Source organism: Sebastes umbrosus, chromosome 13, assembly GCF_015220745.1.
Source record: "Sebastes umbrosus isolate fSebUmb1 chromosome 13, fSebUmb1.pri, whole genome shotgun sequence".
Taxonomy (NCBI): Eukaryota; Metazoa; Chordata; class Actinopteri; order Perciformes; family Sebastidae; genus Sebastes; species Sebastes umbrosus.
The window spans coordinates 8,899,796-8,917,060 of NC_051281.1; the positions used below are offsets into that span (position 1 = coordinate 8,899,796).

General features: G+C 40.4%; 1 protein-coding gene and 2 long non-coding RNA genes across 6 annotated transcripts; 1 reads left to right on the forward strand and 2 right to left on the reverse strand.

Annotated features, from left to right (window-relative positions):
- Positions 1-1,487: 1,487 nt before the first annotated feature.
- Positions 1,488-13,027, reverse strand: LOC119500903. Its single transcript, XR_005209712.1, has 3 exons — positions 12,888-13,027; positions 9,791-9,859; positions 1,488-1,742 (listed from the first exon to the last, which is right to left on the reverse strand). It is a non-coding gene; the product is annotated as an uncharacterized LOC119500903 (long non-coding RNA).
- Positions 13,028-13,132: 105 nt separating this feature from the next.
- LOC119500901 (oocyte zinc finger protein XlCOF26-like) lies at positions 13,133-16,815 on the forward strand. 4 transcript variants are annotated; one of them, XM_037790903.1, is made up of 5 exons: positions 13,133-13,271; positions 13,990-14,068; positions 15,263-16,069; positions 16,322-16,464; positions 16,549-16,815. In XM_037790903.1, the coding sequence occupies exons 2-5, from the start codon at positions 14,003-14,005 to the stop codon at positions 16,748-16,750; spliced, it is 1,218 nt and encodes a 405-aa protein (XP_037646831.1). In that variant the 5' UTR covers positions 13,133-13,271; positions 13,990-14,002; the 3' UTR covers positions 16,751-16,815. The 4 variants fall into 4 exon arrangements, with proteins under 4 accessions (XP_037646831.1, XP_037646832.1, XP_037646828.1 ...); XM_037790904.1 differs by having other exon boundaries at positions 16,406-16,464; XM_037790900.1 differs by having other exon boundaries at positions 16,322-16,815.
- Positions 15,610-16,286, reverse strand: LOC119500902. Its single transcript, XR_005209711.1, has 2 exons — positions 15,940-16,286; positions 15,610-15,771 (listed from the first exon to the last, which is right to left on the reverse strand). It is a non-coding gene; the product is annotated as an uncharacterized LOC119500902 (long non-coding RNA).
- Positions 16,816-17,265: the final 450 nt, after the last annotated feature.

Consider the following 17,265-nt stretch of genomic DNA (forward strand, 5'->3'; position numbering starts at 1 on the left):
GACAGTTTTAGGCGACCAAAATGTTACAATTAACTTAAGGGTTAAAGTTGTAAGACAAAAACACGAACAATTCCCAGATCGGACAACGCTGTGGTAGCGACCTGTCAATCACAAGGTAGCCACGCCCTAAAGCATCTCCTGCTTTATGGTCTATTTAACTCTAAATGGGACCATAATTTACTAAATGAACATCATGCTGTATTGAAGAAGACTTGAAACTAGTGATTGAAACCATAAACTCATGTTTAACATGTTTACTGAGGTAATAAATCAAGTGACAAGCAGGGCCATTTTCACTGGATTTTCCAGAGCGTCAGTATTGGAAAATCAAAAAGCATCTAAGAGAAGAAGATGCTGAACATGTGATATCATCCAAGGGTTTTATAGTCTTAATTGGGATCAATGGACCAATAGAATTTCTTGAAAACATATGTTTCCTTGCGTTGGACAAACTATTTGCGGATAGTAAAAACAAGATGTTTTTTTCTTATCTTGGTAAGAGTGCTCTCAATCACTCGTAAAATGTTCTCTTACCTAAGAGAAGAGCAAAAATAAGAAAACACTGTTGACTCACAGAAATCAATGGGTACTAACAAAGAACAAATTGTGGACAGTAACAAAAATAAGAGGAAATTTGGTCTTATATCACTTCCTGCATGAGGCCCAGTGTTTCATAAAAAAAGTAGAACTATATATAGCACTAATGTTAGTCATGTTTCCCCATTAGTGGCTCACTCATCAGCTGTTTGACTAATAACATCCCATCATATTCATACATAAGGTAGCTCATGTCGATGCTATTTTCTGTTGCAGCTCCTTCCATTTCTAAAACCTTCTCCTATTGTGTTGAAGTTGTTTTTTTTTATTGTTTACTAAGATTTAATGTTCATGTATATTTATTAAGAGGGAATAAGTTCTCCCATCTGAATCCTCATTGCTGCTCTGATGCTTTGAGAGCTCTATAAGATGTTTTCCGCCAGCTGTATAACAATTCTCCATAAATGATAGATCCCTGGACGGAGGCGTCTCCAGATGAACTGGAAAATGTAAATGGCATGCCGCAACAATTGTACAGCTATTTAGTAACTGACGTAAGGAGACTGTTCACAATTGTTCTTGTTCTTTTTAGAGAAATTTACCGTCAAGGCTGGGCACTTTGAGTGACACAAAATATAGCTTGGCAGCCATTAACAGTGACCTTTCATTAAGGTGCTGGCTTTTATGGTTTCCATTATTGAGATGTTGTTATGACCATTGCTTTTACGGCCAAATTTCGCTTCAAGTTATTGGAAACAATGAATGTCATTTCGAAAGACATCAAACACCAATCATCCTGCCAATACTTATGTTTGCCCTTGTAAAAGCATGAGATAGTAAATCTTGAGCATAATAGGCATCATCACACTAAGCGTGCAATTAGTGACCTGTTGCAATTAACCCGTTCACTTAAGATTAAATGGTACCATTGAGATTTTACCATCGATCGTTCAAAGCTTTTATTTGCAGGTTTTTCTTTCGTTCCTCTCAACAAAAGTGTTGGGATCTTTAAGTATGCAGAAGGAAGAGGAGCAGAGCAGCCCCTCCAGGCCTCATAAAAAGCAACATTCAACGTCCCTAATTAAACTGAACTCTCCCCTTTCCAACAGCGAGCGAGGTTTTGGAAACATAATAGAGCCTCCTCGGGTCCTCTCTCAGCCTCATATCAGCCTCCTGCATCAGCTACTGTTCTGGAACACTGCAGGCTCCAACAATCAATAAAGAGAAACTTCATAAATTGGATATATCTCCTCTATAAAAAACACGTACTAGTTACTGTTTTAAAACAGACTAGCCATGGTGGAAATACTTGATTTAAATGCATTAAATGCTGAATGACACCACGTCTTAAAGCTGGAAAAGGTAATGGTCGGTAATCCTCTGTAATGGTCCCTGGAGACTAACTGAGTCACACCAATTACCTGATAAATCACACAAATACCCAAGTGCATAAAGTAATGGACAGAGAGAGGAGACTGTATGCTTTGAGCAAAGAATAAATAAAGATCATAATGCATATATAGTCGGCATTTCTAATCTAGTTGTTTTTCTCAGTTTTTTTTACTATTGACATTTAGATGCAGTCAGACATTTAACCTCAGGGAAGAAAAACACCCCCAGATTTCTGAAACCATAGCTCAGCACTGAGTTGATAGCTCTGACAAATGTTAAGGATGGTTGTAAAACACATATGTCAAAACAACTACATTTGCCACAAACATCTATATTCATAGGGGGAACCCAAAGCCGGCCCTAGGCTTATGTGATATAGGTGAATACTAGGGGTGCCATCCATCCATAGGGGCGCCCCCATAGACTGGATATAAGAAGCGGACGTATCACCGTGACGTCATTCATTGGTTTGTGGACTGCAGATTTGAAGCCCCGAGTCTGGCATTTTGGCTGTCGCTATCTCGTTTTTTTGCAACCAGAAGTGACATGAGAGGGTGGAGCTAAGTTCAACCAAATGCTGAATAAGATATTTTTAGGCGACCAAAAGGTTATAATTAACTTTCATGGATTGAAAACACACTGTGAAAGGGTTAAAGTTCAAAGACGAAAACACGGACAACTCCCAGACCAGACAACGCCGTGGTAGCGATCTGTGAATCCCAAGGTAGCCACGCCCTAAAGCATCCCCTGCTTTATGGTCTATTTTACTCTAAATGGGACCATAATTTACTAAATGAACATCATGCTGTATTGAAGAAGACTTGAAACTAGCGATTGAGACCATAAACTCATGTTTACAATATTTACTGAGGTAATAAATCAAGTGAGAAGTAGGCTCATTTGCTCATAGACTTCTATACAATCAGACTTCTTTTTGCAACCAGAGGAGTCGCCCCCTGCTGGCTGTTAGAAATAATGCAAGTTTAAAGCACTTCTGCACTGGCTTCACTTCTGCACTGGCTTCACAGATCCGGAGGTTGACCACTGGGCGCCCCAAATGAGGGCAGGAAAAATAATCTAAATTTATAACTTTTACGACTTTTTACTTATATAATTTTACTACTATTATTTCAAAATATAAAAAAAGCCCACAAAACATAACTATGTAGCCTATTGAATAGGCCCTATTTTCTGGATTGCCCAGAATTGGAAAGACTATTCAGGTGTTTGGGAATTAAGCTAGAACATCATTTTGAGTGTGCTGCATAGTAGATTTGTTGGAGCAGACTAGTGTCGGCTTTCTTTGGATGATAGTAATGTTTGCTAATTTAATGGCTAGCTAGAGTTGTCAGTTACTCCCACCATTTGAGCATTAGCTACTTAATGTCCTTCATTCTGGTGAATTCTACATTCCCTGCATCAAGTTATGGTGGAATTGTCTTGAGATGAGAGGTCACGGGACCCCTTTGAAAATCGTCATGCCAGTTTTCCCTCACCAAAATTTAGCCTAACTTTGGAGTGTAGTTTATCCTCATTCTCAACAAACCAACATAACATGGTTGATACAAATGGATTCCTTTGGTTCTCTAGTTTCATATGATACCAATATCTTCACTCATTTTAAGACTGAGCCAGCTAAAGCCTCTTAATAGACAGAAATGTCGGCCGGGATCGCCAGTGATACCGCCGGTGTTAAGAGGGTTTTATAAATATTATCTAGGGGTACTGAGATGAAATTTAGGTGTGCTTGAGCACCCCTAAAAAGAGTCTAAAATCAATACATAAGGGGCACTTGCTAAAATCTCACCTAGGGCACCAAATTGGTCAGGGCTGACTGGGTGAACCTCTTCACTGTTGGTAGATATAAAAAATAAGTGGACAATATCTAGATTCAGAGATCCTTAAGAAAATTCTGAGTCAATATTTATCTCACTGACATGGCTTTTGTGCAATGACCTTCAAGTGGCAAATGAAATTGCTGTTCCTATAAGATAGGAAGCTAGAACTCGTCTTGACTTGCTGCTGGATGCTCTTTGGATAAAAAACAATCTTAATGCGGGTCAAAACACAGTCCTTCAAAAATCACCCGGCAATCACTTCAAATGCCAACAGTAACTCTCTGGTACAGCTTTCCGTGGCCTATAAATGACCCAAAGAAAGAGAAGAAATGTGGATACTTAGAGCACGAACTCAACAAAAGTGAGGGTGAAAAGGCCGCCGATATGTCACGGTGGCAAATGCTTGAATAATAATGCTGCTTTATAAATGTTTGTGCGAGTTGCAGGAGTAAATTACGAGCAAGATGGTGAGCGAGTGAGTCGGAAACCCAGAAAATCAACACTGTGCTACGTAATTGAGTCACCGGTATTGATCGGTAACCCTATTAACCCCTTTTCCGGTTAGATTAATATGGATATGTGTCCTTTAATGATCATTATGGTTTTATTCAGCATGGGAGGAAGAGAAATACGTGTATAGGTGGTGCACTGTGGTGTATCCCTGGAGACCTTCTTTTCTATCTGGCTGCTCTCTCGACACACTCATGTCTCCATGATATCTCCATCTCTGCTGCTATCAGTTAATGAAGCCCGGTCTGGAGCGTGGAGCAGCACTAAACCAATCTGCAGGACACACGGTGGGAAGCAGGGGGGATTTGTGGACAGCGAGACACTCGCAGGCACTTAGACTGTATCTGATTTTAAACCAAAGCTCGATGCCCCCGAGCTATCTTTGACTCTACATACCAAATGGAAAAACCTAAATATGGTAATACAAAATATTGCCTCCAGATTTACTGTACGCAACAAGCGTGGGCACCAAGGAGGCATGTTGCTGGAGTGTAAAAGCCATCAGTAATTGAGTTGGCAGCAGGACCTCTAAAACGAAAAACGTCGAAGATAGCTGGGGAGGAATATTCCCCTAAGGTGTCTGCATTGCACCAATAAGGAAGTAGCCGAGCCTTGTGGGTGGAAGGTGCAGTCAGGTCCGCCGAATTGCACGCAAGCCTATCAGTCTGAGAGCGACTTCTCCAGAGGGAGTGGATCCCCCACACTCAGCTGTCTGCAGTGAGCTGTTTTTCTCTCAGGGGGTAATTTGTGGCACCGCATAGTGAGACATCAATTCTTTCTGACATGTTGTGTAGAAAATAGGAACATTTAAAGGCCTTTATTTGTCATCGTTTTTTCCTCAGACAAATTTATTACCATGGAGGTCGCTGGCCTTGAGACACCCAGCCTGGGGTTATTGTGTATCTTTTTCATGCTCATGTCAGTGGCTCTCTCTGCTCAGGATTGGGAATACAGATGTATGGAGTTGAGTGATAACAATCGGCCGCATACTTCCTAATGTTCTGGCTATTAAACTTGTTGCACATTTGGCAATAACACAGATAATTGCGGCACTCTGGCTTTTCTGACAATCATGCTAAACACTTAGGAGCCTATGGAGTGTGGCACGCCGGACAAACTGCTAATACGCTAAGTGGGCAGCATGACAAATACCACAAAGTGTGAATATCGCTGAGTGCAAATTAGCAGCGCTGCAGAATATATTAAACACATGATAGCTAATTTATGCATGTCTTTGATTTCACAGCGGTTCTAGCTTGCAGCAGTTGGCAGCGAAGTTGAGAGTGAATACACAGTGCGGTAAGCTTCCATGTCAATTTGACTTGGTTTCTCAAACTTCTCGCTTGAATAAATACTCCATCTGTCTGAGCTGATCTCATCACCAACACTGCATCTAATCCTCCTCCTTAGACATCAGACGATACTCGCTGGCGATTCTCCTCCAAGTCAGATGACATTCTGGGGCTCGCCGAGGGAGCAAAACCTCGCCGAGCCCCCCGAATGGCTTCCAAGGTGACATTTTCATCCGAGCCCTCTCCTCACAGTGGACTTCTCCGTCTCCATCAGGATTTCTGCATCGTTACCAGCCTCACACCATGTCATCTATCTTTTCCTGACATATGCACACATGTGCGTACAGACACGAACACAAAACTGTGTACATGCGCACACGCTAAACATAACAGACTATGATGCTATCACATACAGTCGCATATGTCTGCAGGGAGCACAGACAGACACACAAACCTAGACAGACACAGAAGACGCACACACACAAACACTTTCTGAGCCTCTCCAATAACTGAAAGAGGTAGAGGAAGCTCACAAAGGGAGTAATGTAGCACTAGGGAAAATGCCAAGTGTCTTATTAGTGGTTTAGTAGAGATGGCTGGGAATCGATGAGCGACCCCACTGGTCACAACACAGCACTCCCAGAGACACACATCACGGCACTCAGTCTGCACTGGCCTATCCATCATAACAAAACAAAAAAAGAAAAGTCTTCCACAGCTAAAGACTTTCTAGCTCTCTTATCCCCCTTCTGTTCAGTGCTTTGGGAGAGACGTGAGAGTGCTGCCAAGCAAAGGCACGTGCAACATAAGGAGTCCCTTATTTTCTGCTTTGGTCCTTGGAGAGAACTCCTCTACTCCACCTCCATACTGCAGACAACTTTACTTTATAGAAGTCATTTATTTATTTCATTTTATGCTGATCAAGGAAATCCTCTTTCTGTTTTAACCTTGTTAATGTATGCATGTAAATAATGGACTATGGCAGTAGTGCTAGCAGTACAAATTAACTTTTTGCAGTACTCGTTGGTAGAAATATTTTACCATCTGTTTGTTGCAGTAATACATATAAAGCTATAGCTTACATACAGCTAACAATATGATTATCTGTAATCTTTTATGGGGTTGTGATTTATTATTATCATCGTTGTTATTGGACATATACTGTATGTGCTTAACCCAAATGTTCCTTTTGTGTACTATCTTGCAACATTAAACAACAGTTTAATGATTAGGAAATGTATTTTGCATGCAAATAAGGTGCCACGGTGCATAAAAAGCATCAAAATAGAGCTTGTTTATCAAAACCCCCCCTCCTACGGAGGTGTTGTTAAAGGTTTTTCCTTTATCTTGATCCTCCCCAGAGCTACAAATATTTTTCCTTGAGCCTCCCTGACTGACTGCATGATCCTCCCTCCACCATAAATAACCATATTCGCACCAAAAGTAGGTAGCATTGGGGAAAATAAAAAGCCAAGGCTGACCTTTTTTCCAACCATTACGTTTAGTACACCCTGAACAGGTCGCCAGACTATCACAGGGCTGATACACATAGAGACAGTCAACCCACTCACTCTCACATTTGAAAAAAAAAATATAAGATGCTAAATTAGTCCAGCCAATGCAACGAGCATCCAGCACAGAGGGAGTGCAAGCTGTCATCAAAAGAAACAGCTAATTTATTAACAAAATGTAAATCCTCCATAGAAATAATCACATCATCACACAAGCTGTGTGTGTGCACTTCAGCAGAATATGGTTGCATGATGACAGCCACCTCTCCTACCATACAAAACCAACAAATTGGGTATTGTGGCTGTCCATTGGTGGCACATCTCCGTACAGCGGCACCAGCTACATCCACTTCTTCTGGCAACGATGCCAAGGTAACGTTACGCAAAGTTAAAGATGTATGTCCCTCCCCTATTGCAACCCCATCAAACAACCTCTTAGCATAAAGACCGGAAACAAAGAAGAGGAAGAAAACTAGCCTGGCTCTGTTCACAAGAAACAAAGCCCATCTAACAGCACCTCTAAAGCTCACTAATTAATGTGTTCGATCTTCTCATCTAACTCTTGGTAAGAGAGGCCTATTTCTCAAAATGTTGAAATAGTCCCGCACAAGGTCTCATCATTTTCCAACAACCTCCAGTTCACAAACAAAAGCACTTCAAAAGCAAGTCAATTTAAGCAGTCATTAAAAAAAGAAAGAAGCATTTGCTGGTGTGTGTCTCTCTGACTTGAAATTGACTTGATTTTAAAGACTGGTGCGCCGCACAGCTGCTGCAAAGATGACACCCAGTATGATTAATGAACGACTAAAACGACTAAAGTGGGGATGTGGTCACAGACCAGTCAAGATGACACATTTCCATTCTTTCCCTCTCATTCTTCTGTCTCTGTTTAATCATTAGGCAAGCTGTTGTGAACTTATTGAAAGAGACGGGATAAACAAGGTTATTCCACATGAAAGGTGTGCAGAATACGTGGCAGCGGCGCGACAGACAGGGAAACAGCTGGTGGTTAATGGCGTTTCCGAAGAAGAGCTGCTGTGATTCGGACCATCTTCCATACTGCACTCTGTTTTTTCAGCACCAACACTTTGACAAGGCTTGGCCTCATCACGACTTCCTGATTTACCTTTGTCCATACCTGCACTCAGCCGGAAAATGAGCTCTAAAATGCCAAAGTCGCTCAAGGGACCCATTGTTAAGTGTTATTCAGTAAAGCCCAGCCGCTGCAATAGCTGCCTGTCAAAAACAACCCGGCAGACACTCCACCGGCGGCTCCAAAGCCCTGCTCACCTGGGACAAATACTATTTGGGAATGTGGAAGTGATTTGTGATAATTTCAGGTCTCAGTCTGTTGGGTGATTTCAGCCCAGTGTGAAAAATGTCGTGCCACTGCAAATTACGCACATTATATTGGTGTAATATAATGTAGTAACAATAATATCAACAATAAATTCCATCTGTGTGGCATTTATCCAAAAAGAGCATAGAAGTTTTACAATACAGAATATCATAAAACATATTATAATATACAGCATGAAGCAACTAGAAACAATCAAACAACAATGTTAAAATGAGAACAGTAAAAAGTCAACGTATCCTCATACAACGGTTCGTATGATATCATACGAAAAAGTATTGTTCGTTTTCCTACAAATGTCCAGCAACACGTGTAAATTTCCGCTCGTTAAATGCATACAGTCTTTTCAAAATAAACTTCTGTCTTCACAGGAAACAACTTCCTTAGGTTTACACAAGAAAACTACTTAATTAGGCTTAGGAAAAGATCGACTACTACAAAACTACTTCTGATTGAACACAGAACACGAACGCCGGTCTCCTGAAGGTGCTCGTGGGTGTAAATTTGTAATGCTAGGGAACCATGAGTACCATTTTTTGGGCTCCGGAGCTTCAGTAGTAATCTCCAGCAGAATATTCAAAGCTTTGTTAAGTTGGGTGTGTGTGTGTTAGGGGGCAGGGTTCAACTTAAAGCGAGCTCTTCCGTTCACAGGACCGTCATGACCAGAGCGATCACTGCCACCGCTCTTGTCTACGCTCAGCGTCTCCTCTCCTCATCCCAGTGTGTATGTGCGAGTGTAGACATACCTCAAAGTCACGTTTGCGGGTCCTCTCCCCCTAAAGGGCGCTGTTTTGAAGCAGATGTGTCCGTGCAATCTCCGGTATCTTCCTCTCAGCCCTTTAAGACAGAGCGATCGGATCTCAATGTGGATACTGGAGACACATATTAATACCGGGTTTAAATGTAATCAGGTTAAATCAAATCTAGATACAATCTGGATACGAGACGCATTATACTGCAATGTGTAAAGGGGGCTTGAGTTGTTAGCAGTTCTACCAAAGACACTTTTCCACTCTAAATTTCTGTGTATTTTGTCTATTTGACTCTAAATGGGATAATAATTTACTAAATGAACGTCATGCTGTATTGAAGAAGACTTGAAACTAGCGATTGAGACCATAAACTCACTTCTGCATTGGCTTCACTTTTCAGACCCGGATGTTGCCCACTGTAATATGCCAGTCATTTTTGTTGTATTGGTATTCTTACTTAAGAAAATGATCTAAATACTTCTTGCACTACTGGAGCTCAGGATTATCAGAATTTAATAGATCAAAAAGTAATTAGTAAAATCTTCAACTCAGTTCTACATCTGACTGGTAGCCTACTGAGCCCATTAAAATCAAAGCTCACCTGGTAAGTGGTAGCATCTTTGGAGTGTGTATTTCTTCCTCCCTCTCCAGACACATTTCTGTTTTCATCCTGTGGAAAACAAATTAGAGGATGGATAAGGTTAGGCAAAATAAAACACTCAGTTAAGATTAGGGAAATGTCATCGTTACAGTTCATAAAAACACCGATTTCAGATCCGTGATGGGACACAAACTCTGGTCCCTGCATAGAAGTTGAAGATGCTATACACCTATCCACTATCTTGACCTCCAGATGCTAAATTTCTGCTTCCACACGACAGTACTTTCTGCAGTTGGCACAACAAAAAGGTGGAAACATCCACCTCTGCAGAGTGTGAGGTGTATAAATCCAGGCACAACTATTCTACAAGTATTCAAATATTCTGTCGGGCTCAGTTATGCTGCGTTCAATTAAGCATACAACTAGACAAAGAGCTACAGTCTGCTGTTTTTCGCCAAACATTTTTTTTTTTTAAATCCTCACCATTGTGCCAGGATCTGGATCTATACGCTTCTTGCTCTCCTTCCCATTATTCTACCTTTAGAAATATTGCACAGCAACACTGTGGAGCTCTGCTTCTATCCCTCCTCCTGCATCGAATAATGATCCTGGCTAAGAAAACATCCGATGAAAAGATGAATAAAGGACCGCCTTTGTGCTGTGTATTTTGTCATTTCCTTTATTTTCTGTAATGAGAACATTTTGTCACTTCTCTTGCCCTGCCTCAAGGTGACAATGAGCTCCCGTTTCCTCACACTTTCCTTATCAGAAATCCATCTGTCGCAATTATTAGATCGTCAGACACCAACCAAAGAGCGTTTGTTTGCGAGCGTGTTTGTGATAGAATTTGTGTGATTTCCAGCTTCAGTATTCCCCCACCACCATTTCTGTCAGCAGCAGTTTAATCATTTGAAGGTTTTGAATTTTTCTCCTCCATCTCAGGTGCATTTTGCCAAATACATAAAAGGTGGCACACACTTTTACGGTAAGGTAAGGTTATCTTTATTATTGCTGAGGGGGAATTTGTTGCACAGCAGCAGTAATATAATCAGCACAAACTGCCTTATGATAGACCTGTTTAGGGCTATAACTAATGGTTATTTTCTTGATCGATCGATTAGTTGTTTGATCTATAAAATGTCAGAAAATGGTGAAAAATGTTGATAAATGTTTCCCAAAGCCCAAGATGACGTCCTCAAATGTCTTGTTTAGGCGACCAAAATTTAACAATTAACTTCTACGACCTGGAAACACACTGTGAAAGTTCTAACACTTGACAACACTTAGACCGGACAACGCCGTGGTACCGACCTGTCAATCACAAGGTAGCCACGCCCTAAAGCATCCCCTGATTAATCATCTATTTGACTCTAAATGGGACCATAATTTATTAAACGAACATCATGCTGTATTGAAGAAGACTTGAAACTAGCAATTGAGACCATAAACTCATGTTTACAATGTTTACTGAGGTAATAAATCAAGTGAGAAGTAGGGTCATTTTCTCATAAACTTCTATACAATCAGACTTCATTTTGCAACCAGAGGAGTCAAAAAGAAGTGGATATTAGAAATAATGCAAGTTTAAGGCACTTCTGCATTGGCTTCAATTCTTAGACCCGGATGTTGCCTACTGCTCACAACACTGGTGCCACTACTCAACGTATTTTTCAGTTTTGACTTGAAAATAAGGTAAATGTCATAATCTAAAAGGAAGCTATGACAGGGACCAGCGTTTAGTATGTTAGCATTCTAAGTTAACATCAATCTCGAAGTGCAGAAGAGGCTGACAGGAACTCAATCTTATGTTTTAGAGGTCCTTTTCATGAAATAAAGTATTTGATAAGTGGAGGTTTTGATATGTTGCTGGGGCTAGATGAAAAGACAGAGGATCAACAAAGTCCTGAGGATTCATGTTTTGAGGAACCTGAAAGTCAAAATTTGAAGCAAATTGTTGCATTGATAGACCAGCAGTGAAACAGACGGACTGACAGACCAACATCACCATCCCTGAAGCCATGTCACTAGCGAGGCTAAAAAAAGAAAAAGTCAACAGAACAGCCGTACTGTGACAAGGATAAAGTCATGTCCCAGCCCTTACAACATCGCAGGATGAAGGTAGTACAAGGGATAAAAGAAGAGCTCATCCTTGCCATTGATCCAATTTAATTCCACTGTCTAATCAGTATTCTGCTAAGGCACTCTTTCACACATATTTTCATAATGTCATGGTAACCTTCCAATGTGTTTTAGAGCATCTCAGGTGGTGCTTTCCCAAGTAACCACAGAGAAACATTAACGTGTATTCGAGGCTGTGTCAATAAAGAAACTGTTTTTTTCCAGAGACAATTTCTAAAGAGGGAAGAATGAATGTGCATTAAAGAAACAACAAAAGAGTGACATTTCCAACACCGAGATAAAAAGGTTAATAGCACCCAATCATGTAATAATTTCCTGAAAATGTAATAAACTGGGTACCCCCAAGGTTCTCCAAGTGAAATTTTAGAGTTTTTAAGACCACTTAAAATGAAATTTAATGCCAACTACGAGGCCATACTGGCAAAAGTATGTAGGATATAATGGAAAATCTCTAGAAAATAATTATTTACCAAGTGCTTTAATGAAACATTTTATTATAATGCATTCACAATAGCTTTGTGAGGTGTGTGTGTAACATAAAATGTGTCGCATTAAGAGCCCCCACTCCTCTCCATGGCATCACATAGCGCCTTTTGGTCATATAAGCTCCTGAAGCTAATCAGGTAAAAAGATAACAGGCATAGTATGCAGCAGATTAGGATCAGATGAGTGCAGCAATCCACTCTTGCTGTGCAACTCTAGAGTAGTGAAAAAGGTGACAAGATATGAAACTGATATCAGGTAAGAGGAGTCACAATTTTAGCAATTTTTTAATACGCAAATGAAGCCTTTTGGAGTTTTTTGAGATTAGAAAACATCTTGTTTTGATACGTATAATTGCATATTAATATATATATTATGTTATTGGATTATAGTCATTAATGCATTAATGTGTTTAACACGTTAATGTTGCAGCTGCTAAAAGTGAAGCTAACTTTAATTTATTTATAAATGTTACATATTACTTTACATACTGGTGGGAAGCTTGTTCTCACGACTTAACCACTTGAACGCCGAGCATATTGCGTACACAACTTCCCATGTTATAAACACAAGCTCACGAGTTTCATTGGAAGGCACCATAAAACTGGACCCAGGAAAGATGGCCGCCATATGGTTCCATCCCAGAATGGCAAGTCACATCTACTGTTTTATATCTATGGCAACAGTCTGCATCGTGGTCTGGCGTGTTCATGTTTGAAAAATGTTTTCTTGGATCAGATTCAGTCACGGTTACCGTGGAAACCGCCATTGCATCTGTCAAACGTGCAACTCTGAGCTTCATGAGGAGAAAACACCCATCACCTGCAGGAGTCTGTTAAACTTCATCAACACAGAAACGGTGAGAACAGATGAGCTTTGTGCAGCTGTTGTAGAGTTTAATGTTTAATGTTACACTGTAAGAACTGTAAAACAGTTTGGCTTTGACTTTATAGAAATCAGCTGATTTATTTGGTTTGTTCTGTAAATTGTAACTGGTCCTCTTATGAAGTGGAAGCACATCTTCCTCTTCAAAACGTAAGACTCTGTGTTGTAAAATACTGTTTAATTCAAAATTGCATTTTGCCTGGATTGGAATAGCACTTTAATTGTTTGATGTGCAGTTGCTTCTACTGTGTTAAACTTACCTAGTTTAGCTGGTGTTACTTATTCTCAATATAATGATTGGATTTAGCTACTGCCTTATTCATGTGGGATAGCAAACTAACTTACCATATGTGGGTTTAGCTTTAGCCCAGGTTAACCATGGCTTCACCTGCTAGCTTTAAATAAACATAGCTCTCTCTTGCTTTAGCTGTATATACAGAAGTTATACACTTCTTAAGTATTTTCTTTTTAATGATAAATGTTAAATATAAATTGTTTTATAATTTTTATTATTTTCACAAATATTTTTCAAATATAGCTAATTCAATCTTATAAAGTGAAATTATTTAAAAAATGCACAACATAAAGCGCAGGGAGGAATAATGTTATTTTTCAAAGTTGCACGTGTCAGACTGGATTATCTTGCTTATTCTTGTTTTCCCTGTCATACTGTCTTCCTTTTATGATGACAGAGTTGACTCACAGATGGAGGGATATCTGGGAGAAGAGAAGACAAACACCACCAGCAGCACAATGAGCTCATCAGCAGAGGTAAGGTACAACAAAGACTTTGTTGTTTTTATTTAACTGAAGTTAAAGTTCCCTTCATTTTTCCCATAGACAATGTTACGCAACTCACAGAAAATATCTGGTTCTTTGAGAACGAGTCAAATGTATAAGCCTGTGTACATAAAAACGTTGAGGTAGATGTTAACTACGACTCCCAAAGTGCATTTCTGCAAGAAACATCCAATCACAGAGCTTAAAATCTGTCAGTGAAAACACAATCTGCAGGATATTGTTTAAAGAAGATCTTGCCTGTAGCCACCAGGCTGTTTCCAGCTAACAGACTGGATGAAATGTACCTAACTGTGGTTTAAACTATGTACAAGCACATTTTATAATGTTCAGGATGACTAAAACAATGCATGTCTTTGTTCCTTTGCTGAGTGCCATACTGCACTCTCTGGTGCTTTAATATGTAAAACTATTTATTGACAGGGCACTTCTTCCTGTATTATTAGTAGAGGTGGGAAAAGAAAAGCGATTCACCTATGTATCGCAATTTCTTTTTTTATGATTTTTGAAATCAATTTTTTAATGCCAGAATCGATATATTTACTTAATTTGAATCTATGTGGAGGTAGAAGGAAGTTACCGCTTTCATTGTTGTAGTCTGAGTAACGTGAAGTCATATCTTTTCCGTATCCGTCAACCAAAACAAACCGCAGCGAGCTGAAGTGATAAGTAGAAAACATTACATTTCCCTTATAAATCAAAAAGAAATTACGATTAATTTGTGAGGGAAATGTCTTTACCTTCTGTTTTTTGGGTTGCTTGAAAAAAAAATTATAAATAATTGATGATGGATATTTTTTACTTCAGGACATCTCTGACTACATACATGCTGAAAATCAAACATTTTTACTGTATTCATTTAGATATTTTACAAAGTAAAAATCTCTAGAAGTGTATGATTCAACTTTTTCTCATGGTCTAGTGTTAAAAAAGTCATCTAAAATCGCAATAATTCTTACTATCGAATCGCAATTCTTGTAGAATCACAATTCTTAAAAATCGCAACACATATTGAATCGGCAACCAAGTATCATGATAGTATCGAATCGGGAGATAGGTGAATCTACCTAGCACCTAATTAGTAGTGAGCTCCACCAATTAATATCCTCATGCACGCTTTCTATCTTTCTCTTTCTGAATATATTTTTGCTTCATTCATTCAAACAGACGCCCACAAATCCAGCCGGATCTTGTGGTGAGGGTGAGGAGAGTTTAATGGGAGGACAAAGAGATCCACATCAGCGTCCCGACACTGTTGAGAAACCGTACCGCCGTGACCTGTCTTTCTCAGAGCATCTAAAGTCTCGTCAGCGTATCCACCCTGGAGAAAGGCCTCACACCTGGGAGCAGTGTGGGAAGAGTTTCAAACTATCTCAACATTTCAAGCGTCATCAGTGGACTCATACTGGAGAGAAGCCCAGCACCAGTGAGCAGTGTGGGAAGAGTTTCAGACAATCTGGACATTTAAAGGTTCATCAGCAGACTCATACTGAAGAGAAGCCCTGCACCTGTGAGCAGTGTGGGAAGAGTTTCAGTCAATCTGGATATTTAAAGCGTCATCAGCGAACTCATACTGTAGAGAAGCTCTGCACCTGTGAGCAGTGTGGGAAGAGTTTCATACTATCTGCAACTTTGAAGCGTCATCAGCGGACTCATACTGGAGAGAAGCCCTACACCTGTGAGCAGTGTGGGAAGAATTTCAGTCAATCTGGACATTTAAAGCGTCATCAGCGAACTCATACTGTAGAGAAGCTCTGTACCTGTGAGCAGTGTGGGAAGAGTTTCATACTATCTGCAACTTTGAAGCGTCATCAGCGGACTCATACTGTAGAGAAGCTCTGCACCTGTGAGCAGTGTGGGAAGAGTTTCATACTATCTGCAACTTTGAAGCGTCATCAGCGGACTCATACTGGAGAGAAGCCCTACACCTGTGAGCAGTGTGGGAAGAGTTTCAGTCAATCTGGACATTTAAAGGTTCATCAGCAGACTCATACTGAAGAGAAGCCCTGCACCTGTGAGCAGTGTGGGAAGAGTTTCAGTCAATCTGGATATTTAAAGGTTCATCAGCAGACTCATACTGAAGAGAAGCCCTGCACCTGTGAGCAGTGTGGGAAGAGTTTCAGTCAATCTGGATATTTAAAGCGTCATCAGCGAACTCATACTGTAGAGAAGCTCTGCACCTGTGAGCAGTGTGGGAAGAGTTTCATACTATCTGCAACTTTGAAGCGTCATCAGCGGACTCATACTGGAGAGAAGCCCTACACCTGTGAGCAGTGTGGGAAGAGTTTCATACTATCTGCAACTTTGAAGCGTCATCAGCGGACTCATACTGGAGAGAAGCCCTACACCTGTGAGCAGTGTGGGAAGAGTTTCACACGATCTGAACAATTAAAGCGTCATCAGCGGACTCATACTGGAGAGAAGCCCTACACCTGTGAGCAGTGTGGGAAGAGTTTCACACGATCTGAACAATTAAAGCGTCATCAGCGGACTCATACTGGAGAGAAGCCCTGGGAGCAGCGTGGGAAGAGTTCCCTTGCGAAGAGTTTCGACCATCCACACTGCGGAACAAACTCACCTGTGAGAGGTGCAGGGACGAATCTGTCACGCAGTGTAGAGGGCGTACCTGAACTGTCCGGATCTCTTAACTGTTAAAAAATGACGTGATTTGTATAAAAAATGTCATGAAAATATTTGAATAACATTGATACTGCATGCAACTTGAGTCGTCACCTGTTATTATTGCTTTACTTCCTCCATCAAAACAGCAAATACGCAACAGTTACACACACACACCATGGTGAAAGAAGTATTCAGACCTTGTAAAAATACTAATACCACAGTTTAAAAATACTCCATTAAAAGTAAAAGTCGTGCATTCAAAATTGTACTCAAGTAAAAGTAATCAAGTATTAGCATCAAAATGTATTAAAGTACCTTAAGACTCAAGTCAGAGACTCCGGCCCTGGAGACCAAAGTTACGGTCTCCCCCGCGTCCTTCGGCCAACACTGTTTTGCAAGACAGGCTTCATTAGATATAACTTTGTGGTTTTGGTGCTTCCGTGTAGTTTGTGTTGGAGTCTGAGTCTGAACAGCGTAGTCATACGTGAGCGCGCCTGGGACACCGTCCCACAATGATTTACGCGTGTAAGAAGTTACAAACAGTCCCT

Coding starts and splice junctions, on each gene's coding strand:
- LOC119500901 (XM_037790900.1), top strand. CDS start 14,003: ATGGAGGGATATCTGGGAGAAGAGAAGACAAACACCACCAGCAGCACA. Junction 14,069..15,262: donor CAATGAGCTCATCAGCAGAG/GTAAGGTACAAC, acceptor TCATTCAAACAG/ACGCCCACAAATCCAGCCGG. Junction 16,070..16,321: donor GTCAATCTGGACATTTAAAG/GTTCATCAGCAG, acceptor GCAACTTTGAAG/CGTCATCAGCGGACTCATAC.